This window comes from Nilaparvata lugens, chromosome 5, assembly GCF_014356525.2.
Source record: "Nilaparvata lugens isolate BPH chromosome 5, ASM1435652v1, whole genome shotgun sequence".
Taxonomy (NCBI): domain Eukaryota; kingdom Metazoa; phylum Arthropoda; class Insecta; order Hemiptera; family Delphacidae; genus Nilaparvata; species Nilaparvata lugens.
Genome location: NC_052508.1, coordinates 48,020,691 through 48,032,434, shown reverse-complemented (window position 1 = coordinate 48,032,434; position 11,744 = coordinate 48,020,691). Strand labels below are relative to the sequence as shown.

The following is an 11,744-nucleotide window of genomic DNA, read 5'->3' as shown; positions in this document are numbered from 1 at the left end:
TGTCGACGAGATATCGGTGTGAAAACGGCAAAGGGCTGTTGGGGCTGGTGTATCAAAAATGCTAACATCAAAAGCTAATCTCCTTCAACACTACTGGCAACAGGACAGCCCGAGAAAGGTCGAGAGACAATAATATTATGTTATTTTAGTTATTGATTGCATGCGTTAATGCATACAATTAATAGTTCATTTAATTGTGCAAAAAAATCGCATTCAATGAGACATGCAATATTGATAGTCCACACAGCAGCGGATTTTTTACCAAGTTACATTGAGATATTGAATCGCATGCGTCGTGGCATGCAATATATAATCCACTCGACAGCTGATTTATGATGAATAATTCTATAGTATGATTTATACTATACAAATATGTAATCATAATGATATCATTTTCACGGTAATATTGGCGTTCGAAGGCAACTCCTTTTCCTTTTGTATTATCCTTAAAATGCAAAATGTAAAAAAACCTTATGTATTCGTCGACGCGAAATTCAAAAAGGAATAAAATACCTGTTAAATTTCATGAAAATCTATTGCTGAGTTTCGCTGTAAATGCGCAACATATGAACATAAATAAACATTCAAACATAAAGAGAAATGAAAACCGTTCACTTGAATCTTAGACCTCACTTCGCTTGGTCAATTATTTTTGTTGGATTTCTGAATTACCTATGCAGTTTAAAATTATCTAGCTGAAATAAAGTCTTAACATAGCCTGATAATGTTTTGTGACATCAGTGGTTTGCCTAGTTTGACAATCTATTCTCAAATTTTCATCAACCTATAAGCACAGAATTACAACCTATAAGCACAGAATTATAGGAGTTTTCTCTGCTATAAGCATAGCAGTAAACTATTTTTGAATAAGGTATCTCATAAGTGCTTTTTGCAGCTTCAATTTGAATCAATGAATTGAAATAAAATGAAGATATTAGCCAGTATACTTTGATATTTTATCTTGCATAACATTTCTCAACTCATGAACACCATTTTCAAATGGCAGCATAGCTCCCGCATGTTCTCTTTTCCAAATGGCTCTTATAAATTGATTGATTGCTCTTATAGTGGTGATTGAATTTTGAGCATGATAGCCTAATTTAAGAGAATACAGAGTATTCTGTGCCTTAGGCCTATACTACTGTATAAATTTTTGTAGTGATGTAAATCTATTTGTAATACATTTCCAATGCATATTATTATTTACTCTTACTATATGAATACTACTTCCGACTGCTGATGATGTTTTTCTTGTAAATACAAGTAGGCCATTTTGTGTTTCACTATATTCAAATCAATTGATAAGTTATCAAAGTTTTCGTCATAACTTCTAATGTTTTAATGAAATCTTTTAATTATCATCAATAAAAAAATCATTAAGAGATTCGAACTCATTCAACTCTACACAAGATTTACTTACTGTTATAGTTTTCCAATTTGCCTTTTCATTTTAAGAAAATTAAACAAAATTTGTCCTCCCCGCCCTACATCATTATTAATTCACAATTTTCTCCCCATTGTCTCATCAAGTCTGAAACTAGAAATTAATCCTCCCTTAAAAATAAATGCTTCAAGTCATCTTGATAATAATTCATCGTGTACCGGTAATAAACTACGATAATTGATCATTTATTATTGTTGTAAATGAATAAATAAAACTAGTGAGCCCCCTGGCCTAAAGAACTCGCTCATGAGCTATATATATATATATATTGAAATTGAAATTGAAATTTATTTGCCATAACATTTTACAATCAGTACTTACATTAAAAATATGATAGATACTATAAGTAATATTATAAATAAGTGAATTTATATAAAAGGCACTACCGGCATAAGTGGAACTTGTTCGCCAGCAGTGAGTGCGATTGAAAATTACAAATATTATAGCCTAACATTAATCAGACTAAAAGTTGATATATACTATAATATCCATAGTAGAGAATCAAGAAAAACGTACTATAACAGACGTATTATACACTATGATCTTATAGTTATTACAAAATTATCATTTCATACACTTATCTTAAAATAAACTCTAGATTTTACCCACTCTTCTATTTCACTACTTAGTTTTTTTGTTATTCTATTGTTTATAAAGTGATATGGGACTATATTAGCAAAGTATTCCATGAAGTATGTGAATTGATGTTTATTTATAGTTAATCTTGTAAAGTTTCGAGTATAAGGATTGAGTACAGACGGACGAAGGTTGTGTAAGTGTGTATTCAAAGTAAGATGCTGCTTATTTCTATTGGCATGTGTAATGATTTTCCTACAAAGACCTGTCGTAGCGTTGGAACCCCAAATTCAACAAACAAATTCCTGCTTGGATACAGTCTAGGCCGTTTTAGAGCGGCTCTAATTAAATGCTTTTGCAGGGTAATATTCTATTAAAGTGTGTGTCAAAGGTACCCCCCATAATTCTATTCCATATTGGAACAAGGAGTGAGCGTATGCATGATATATGGTTCTTATGATTCTGATATCCTTTAGAGTATTAATTTTATAGAAAATGTATATATATATATATATATATATAATATATATATATATTATCATTGATATTTTCAAATCCGCAGCTTGTAGGCTCTTCTGAGAAAGATTTTGAAAAACCTATAGAAAATGTTTTTTAGAAATTTTGATACCTACTGGAAAATGTGATACGGCTACAGAAAAAACTACATCCAGAAACCTAAATTAGGTATTATGTTATATAAATGATGTTATATTCATTTACAACAAAATAAATATGAATCTTATCTCTAAATTTTTGGCATCTGATACGGTACAGTACAAATGTTATCTTTCACTTTCATTTCAATGGATTTTTCTCCACTCTCAATACCGGTACAATAATTCCATTCCAGAGACTTTTGATAATTTTCAAAATTATTATTTTCTATTTGTTGAGGTCCAATTATCAATCAGCTGTACACGTCCAGCCACTGCTCCAACATCACGATTTCTTGTTTGTAGCCTGGCTCTTTCGGGTGCAGGTTGACTGAAACGTACATTTTTTTGTGATAGTTTCTGCCTCGAGATTGGCGGATAGAACGCTCAACAAAACTTTCAGCACTTCTCGATGCAGCAGATCTATCACGCTCTATATTAGCTTAAACAATTTCACAATTAAAAAATTGTTTTAAAAGTTCATTTTAAACTTTCTCATAAGATATAGTAGACCGGCTGTATACTTAAGGAAACAGATAATATCAATTGTTGGAGGAGTACATGCATTGAGAGATTTCGTTTCCTCATACAGAAATATAATTATGATGGATATACGAAAAAAGAGCAAGTGAATAAAACAAACTAGGCAATGAAATTATGCTTGTCAATTTCTTGAACACCAGTCAGAATAACACACTCAATCCATCCACAAAACGCTTTATTGCATAATTAAGTTCTAGCTGCACCGAAACTAGCTGTGAATTAAATAGGAAGTCTAGCTGAATCTAACGACACCTTTTCGAGGGCGCCGTCCACCATTCTTGTCCACGTGAGGGACCCGGTTACCAATACACTGTTCCCGATCCTGTCTTGTCACGCCCTGTCAAGCAGTGTGAAAACACGGCTCCTCTTTCCTAAAAGAGGAAATTGCTCCAAGAAGACACTCACTACTTTATTTCAACCCCCATCATGATCTAGGGTGATTGAAGGGCACCCACCGCAAGAAACGACCAAGAAATAATGACCTTGGTTTCTGTGCATTTTTATTCTGGCAAAAGTTTTGTTATTTTCAAAACTAGGTACTGAATAAAGATATTGTTCATCCAGGAGGAAACCATCTGATATATGGATATAAGCTTAAGCCTGCATCATGTAATTAAAAACAATACCTATAAAAACATGAAGTACGGTACCCTTTTATTTAAAACATTTCAAACAACTAGTTTCGGCCTTTGGCCATTTTCAAGTCAAAAGAACTCAGCCAAAGGCCGAAACTAGTTGAAAAAACTACTAGTTGTGTTTGAAATGTTTTGAATGAAAGGGTACCGTACTTCATGTTTTTATATCGCCATTTTCAAGTTAAAAAACTCGGCCAAAGCTGAGACTAGTTGTTTGAAATGTTTTTAATAAAAGGGTATTTCATGTTTTTATATTGGTTTTAATAATTTTTAAGCCCATACAAGTGAAGTGTTTTTATGGTATTATTTCTTCAATATTTCTCATTTCCTCCAATTATTTTTCTTGCATGAGTTTTGAAGTAATCTTCTAAAATAATATTATTCAAGTGGTTATAATGAAAAAGAACACAACCGAATAAGAATTTATTCAATGATGCTAATTTAATCTTAAGAGTATTATACAAATATAATATATTTGAATCTTATCACAACATTATCATACTTTATCATAGAGCTGCAAATAACATTCAACACTTATTTAAACAATGATAAATTTCTGAATAAATTTTTCCAATATTCAGCTGTAAGCACCTTTTCTTATTCCATTCAGTAGAAATCGGAAATCGGCTATAACGATTGTTATACAGTATTCAATGTAATGTAATGTAATGTATTGGAAAAGTTGCGTTCGCTATATCCGATTCAGTGTAACACTACACTTATTCTTCTCGTTCAATTATTGATAAGAATTTCGCAGATAGACATTTTGATGAATAAGATTCCACTTATGAATCAGTATGCTATAGCCCAAAATTTAAATTTGAAACAATATCAAAATATTTCATCATATAAGTATAACAATTATAGTTTAAATTACGGTACTTACTAAAATGATTTACATGAGAAAATTTTTTTATTATTCAACAATTTAATAAAACATTATTATGATGACAGTTGTTTAATGGAAACATTCATTATGGAAGTAAACATCGGTCTGTAGAATAAAAATCATATTTACAATAATTTCCTAGCAGTATGAACTTGGTGCAATTCAAATGATATTATATATCAATCCTATCAAATTTTGATATCAATAAACAGATAGTGGTTAAGTCTAATTTCCAGATATGGTAGATACAGCCGCTACATGAATTTCAGCTTTGGATAGGAAATACACAGTACATAGTAAAACAATGAATTTACAAAATGGCAACGTATTTTTATTGATATGATATTATGGAGTACAGTTAATGAGTAGAGTCATTGAGTAGAATGAATTATATGGGAAAGCTATTGTGATAGAATGCATATATTATTGGTACGGTGTTATTCAACGATGATAGAAATATAGATGATCGTAACAATAACAAATTATTATAATAATATTATAGAATAATGTGCGTGTTTGAATAATTTTTTTATAAGTTGAGTGCGGAATTTTCATGTTATTTTGTGATAAGTTTCCACGCTTTGAGAGCACTTACAAAATAAGATTTTTCATATTGGATAAACTTCCTTGATACAGCAATAAAGTAAAGGTTGTATTAGGTATTGTATTATAGAGTAATGTTTATGGTACCTAATCGGACTGACATGATAACTGTTTTTGAATAACAATGTGTATTGTGATTTATTATGACAGTGGAAATTGTTCTATTTGGAAAGTTCCAGTTTTGGAATTATTAAAGTGTAATATCTTATGAAAACTGTGAGTTGAAGTATGCGCCCTCTTTGATCCTTTTATGTTACAAGGATCAGTTAGTTTGAGAGACAGTTGAGTAGAATAGACATATAGGCTAGTATGCAGATAAATTAAATTTATTCAAAAAATGAATGAAACATTTTGCTGATGAATTTTACATAGAAACTGAAAGTGTGAGACATCTAAAAATTATAACGATGAGAATTTATGATAATATTGAGAAATTGATCAGTGATCCAAAAATCTGTTAGAAAAACTGATCGAATATACAGTTATTCAACTTCTCAATATCAATCAATTTTAGGCCTTACAGTAGGATATAATATACACGGATAACAACATAGCACAGTCATAAAAATACACAGATACACTGGTTCACAGATAGAATTAGAAAACACTCAAAATATATAATATATTATCACACTTTTGCTTTTCATTTTAATGAATTTTCAAGTTTTATACTGGGAAAGTTTGTTGAATTTCCATGAAATTTTAAACCATTGCTGGATTGTAAGTAGGCCTATTCACTTTCAAGTCTTGCAAGGATTGTTATATTTTACCAGGAAGAGATTAAACGAAAATGTGTTCAATTCTCTTATTGGGTCATATATTGTGGATGAGGATTTTGTGAACGGTTCTATTAAAAAAGTTATATTACAAAATTCTCTCGATATCAAAATAAATTGACACATTGTGACATCCTACGGTTATGTTATCAATTTCATATAGAGCTTGAAGTGCCTAGTTGGTTACGGTACGTTTTCCAAATATAAATTTGAATATATTTTAAAATTTTTAAATTGAAAATATTTTTTTTCAACTTAGAATAGAATTTTGATGCTGAGACCATGAAAAATAGTGTAATATCAAATATTCCTAGAATTTTATTCTGAATCTTTCATTCCTTCTCTAATTATTAACAAATCACAATGTCTTCTGTTTGATGAAATGTGTACCGTAACGTATATAATGCCTTTTTATAGAGACTTTTGAATACTTTTTCAAAAGTATTAGAATTTTTCTCACGATAATTTTTCTTCCGTCTATCATTCTGTAAAAATGATAAGCAAAAGTGTAATATATTCAAAAGAAACATTATTTATTATACAATTATTGGTAAAATTGTCCAAACATTCATAACATTAATGGATATGTATAAGCAATGATCATTTTTATGTTGATAATCATTGTTGGTAGGGTACTACACATTAATTTTTGTAAGAATTTTTACAATAAAATCACCCGCCTTCTTTCCGAACCAATATAATATTGATATTTATTAAATAGCTTAAAAATAAAACTAAGCTCACATCAATAAATTATCAATTATTTACAGGTATAGATCGCAACATGTAATAAAATTATTGTGTTATCAATGTATTTTGCATTGATATAATATGAGACATTGGCATTCATTATGTCATTTATAAGTTACTAATCAATCAAGCACATTTGGATAATCACGAATAATCAAAACAAATATTTCACTTGTTCATTATTGAATGGACAAAATCACATCAAAAATAGCTATGGGACAATCACACAATATTATTACAAGTCATTTGAAATTCTTGAATTCAAAAAATATAAAAGTTTTGATATACCATACCTTGGATATCAAAAATGATCGAGTTTATAGTTCTAGCCTAAATGACCGTTCACATCTGAGTTTCCGTATCTTGTTATTTCTATTAATTTGGTCCAAAATAAAATTATTAAATTTTCACTTGAATGGTTTTCCGCTTACTCAGTAGGGTGTAATATACAATAGAAACTGGAGAAAAGTTGAATACAAAAATCGCAGAAAACTGGATCAATGCTATTAAATAGAAGAGCAGATAGATTGAAAAAAGTAAAATAACATTTGATTATCATACATTTTACAAGTTTTCCTGTTGAAAATGTGTTTCTGGGCATTTCAATATTCCATTGAGTTCTCGATTGATAAGGTTTCTTCCAGTAATAACAATAAACTAAGTTATTTTGATTGAATTGCATAGGTATTCAAAACTGTGTTGAATTATCATCAAGGAAGATTGTAATAGTACCTGTGTCTTGAATCGTGCTTGAACAATGAGGATTGAGCTTCAATATCTCAGCAATGAGCAGAGTGATTTGCTTGAGAATATTTTGAATATTATAAGGGGAAATTTAATGTCCTTTCTATTCTTTGAATAAAATGTGATTAGGAGGCTGGAATACATAGTATTTATATGGCACTCTGCAGTTAAGTTGAGCCATGAAAGTTTTCTCTGGTCCCAAAGTTGTCTCAGGGGAAACTATTATGATTGTAAATTTAGAGTAGATTTTTTGAAAGAATCTGAGTTTCCTCCTTTTTTTAAATCAAAGCACAGATTTGTTTCTTCAGGTACTACCTTCACAATCTCTGTAAACCAAATTTAATGTACGCATATATTACCGTACTGTAATAATTATATTTAACTGCATAGTTGTGTAAACAAAAGTTAAAGTACGCTATATTACCGTACTGTATAATTATTTGATAAATTCCAGTATGACCTACATGAAACCTCTAGCAAACCGATTTCATAGTAAGCCTACAATAAATTGATAAATGTGTAAGACAATCCATTTTTGCCTCTTCGATTCAATAATTACAATTATATTCGTCTCTTGAAAATGGTAGTACTTCATTCTGAATTTTCTTCTATTATTGTCTTCAACTTTTCATCATAAAAAAAGTTCTAAACTATAAAATAGTATAACAATTCTCATCAACCACAGCAACAATATTACAATCAGAACACAACTGAAATTCATTCAATTAAAAATATTCTATATTATACATTGGTGTTGTTACTGCTGACCGTACATAGCTAATTGGTCGAAAGACTTCAACATTTGAGTTTTCTTCTATATTTTCTAAACTTCAAGAAATCTCAGGTCTCTTCTTAGAGATTTACATGAAATTACTCATATTTCTTGGTACCGTTACTGACTACCATTCCTGTATTTGTTACGATATTGGCTAAACACTCTAGTATCATAGGTTATGTAAATTATTTAAATGCAGTATAAAAAACTATTCGAATATTATTTTTGAGATTTAGAAGAGGAATTGAATAAAATATAACAATTCATTTTGATGATTGTTCATTATTTGATAAGTACAGTTGAACACTATGAATTCAGAGGTGTGGAAACTTATTGAGCTCCACCTTCAGCTAAGAAAATATTGATACTTTCTAACGTTAACAGTTCTAGAAAATTCTTATCAAAAGATTGATGTCATTCCGGTGGATGAGTATACACCAAATACCGATATTGATAAGTAACTTCGATTTGCTCAAATTGAAGATTTTTCTATTTGATTACTTGCTCTGTTTTAGAAATAATTACTATATCACAAAAATAAGCCAACTTATTTCACAAAAATTAAGCTGAAATTTAGTTTTATTCCAATAATTCATTTCAATAAAAACCTCAAAATAATAAGGTATATTTTTTTATTATTTTTTTAGAAACCATATTGTTCATAAAGAAAGTGTCATCAATTTAATGCTTTTCTTGAAGTAGGTGGAACAATAAATGGATTGTACAAAGTCGTTATAAGTTCAAAATTTTATTGTCGGCTTAGACCATGAAGTGTTGACTGTTAATTTCAATTTTGGTCAACATTATAGTAACAAAATTCGGTTTAGTTGAAAAAGTATTTTGAAGCCCAACAAAATATGAATTTCCTTTATTTCAAGTCACTTTTCCGTGTGAAATATTTCTTCGATACTCTTCAGTTATGCATTCACGTAGGCTACTTGCTTTCAAGTGATGAAACTATCTGAAACTGATGCGTTGGCCAGCTTACAAGAAGATTTCAGGATCTTAGGTGACTTTCCCCGATAGTCTTCTCCTCATAATAATTATTGTAATTCAGTTTTATTACTGTAGTTGAAATTAAACATCTTATGAACTTTCAACATCAACACATCTCAACATCCTATGAGCTCTTTATCACATTTAAATTACATACACCATTTGCAAATAAAAATATATAAAACCGATGTTTTTTGGATTTTTCGAAAGATAAATATACTTATAGTATACATAACACTTATGACGTTTCTTGGAGAATTAATAATAATAATAATAATAATAAGTTATATAATATAACATTTCATGAACTTGAATCACTGGAACACTATATTTTGTATTTTTCTACATTGATAGCACTATTTATAAAAAAACGTGATAAAATTATGATATTCATTCATTCATGTAATTTTGCCACAACTTAGCTATAAACAATATCGAATGCAGGATATCAAGTACGGCATCGTTCATGAATACAGAAAATTGATCCAGTTTCTAGGACACTTATTAAAACTAATGTACTATTGAACCTATAGGTTTGATGTACCATGGCTTCTTCAATGGTCAAGTAGGTAGGTTTAATAATAGTGTTCTAGAAACTCTGCCCTATTAATGTTGTTATTTAATATAATTAATCTTGGCTGGGCTATCCAATACTAGAGAAATACGAAATAAAGTATTCACCCCCTCATTGACCTCGGCTACAACTTGACCGATAGGCCTCACCATATGTCAAGCTTTTCAGTATTGGAAAAAGACAAAATAGTATTGTTTTGCGTTGCGCTGGCTGAGGAGTTAGGATACGTTGCAGTCGTCATTGTTTGTGCCCTGCGCGTCGCGTATCTGCTGCTTGGCTTTACGGCTGCAACGTCGGATCAGACTGCGGCTGCGTGGCTTGGCGGCTGCGGCTGCATTGGACGGTGTCACGCCGACTGCTGCGTCACCCACGACGCCGCTACTTGCTGTCAACCACAATATTTCAATTCAATTTTTCATTCTCAATCTACACGATACATATCAGACATGACAAGAAACAGAATGAAGAAGAATGCATTTAGAGCCATATGTACCACACACGTTCAACGCTAATCTACGATTACATCAATGTATGTATATCAACGTTTATTTAATCATAATTATTATTTAACGAAACTCCTAAATAAATGCTGTAAATCACCCTGAAGACTTCTGCTACTGCAGACATTGACAACAGGGTTAACAGCTAGATGGAAATTCCATGAGAACTACAATCCAAAAATTAGTTGCCAGCCCGGGAATCGAACCCGGTACCTCCCAATTGCTAGTCAAGAATGCTTACCGCCTTACTCTTACACCAAACTGACAATCTCTGGATAGCAGCGCTCATTTTATACGAAGCCATAGCGGCCAACCAGTTACAGATGGAATGAATTGATAGAATTATAGTACCCTTTTTTGAAATGAATAAAATAATAGATTAAAAATACAAATTATAACAACTAGTTTCATTGATCTAGTTTCTAAAACTAGTTATTATAATATTTGTATTTTTAATATATTATTCTATTTCTTTCTATTTAACACTTCTATAATTCACTTAAACTTTATGTTATTCCATAAGTTTTACGTTACCGTATCGTAGAATGTGGCAAAAGTAAATTTCCCATTACAATATAATTTTATAATGTTCAAAATATAGTGAATATAACTCCACCCATTAAATGATATCTTATTGTATTGTTCAAAACAGAATAGAGCCAATTTCTATCTCATTTCATTAGAGCAGCACAAATTTATATCTTCTTAAAATGTATGATTTCAGGGCTACTTATTTTTATTCATAGAATAGAATTAGAGTACCCTTTTCTGAAATTAATAAAATAATAGATTAAAAATACAAATTATAACAACACTAGTTTCATTGATCTAGTTTCTAAAACTAGTTATATAATTTATATTTTTAATATATTATTTTATTCATTTCAAAAAAAAGGGTACCAGTACTATTATTATATTTTATAAATAAAATGAGTATATATATATATATATATATATATATATATATATATATATATGTTATTCTAAATCAAACTTCGAGTAAGACGGATGAACTTCTCTGAGCGCAAATCAGAGTTATTGTAAAATGTGTTTTGTAATAGATAAAATGCTTTTATATATATATATATTATATATATATATATATATATATATATAAATTATAGTTTGTTAATGAACGATTAACTTTTTAAAAAAGCATTTTATCTATTACAAAACACATTTTACAATAACTCTGATTTGCGCTCAGAGAAGTTCATCCGTCTTACTCGAAGTTTGATTTAGAAGTGACTGACAAAGGCACTCTACTAGCTAATTACAACTATGCT

The 11,744-nt window shown here is 30.0% G+C and overlaps 1 protein-coding gene across 1 annotated transcript in view; it reads right to left on the bottom strand.

Annotated features, from left to right (window-relative positions):
• Positions 1-4,267: 4,267 nt before the first annotated feature.
• The window catches only part of LOC111047396 (GTP-binding protein Di-Ras2), a 46,198-nt gene continuing 38,721 nt past the window's right edge, over positions 4,268-11,744 (bottom strand). Inside the window, exon 7 of the mRNA XM_022333143.2 lies at positions 4,268-10,343. Coding sequence (XP_022188835.2) covers positions 10,177-10,343 — 167 coding nt within the window. The 3' untranslated portion in view covers positions 4,268-10,176. The remainder of the gene's footprint in view (positions 10,344-11,744) is intronic.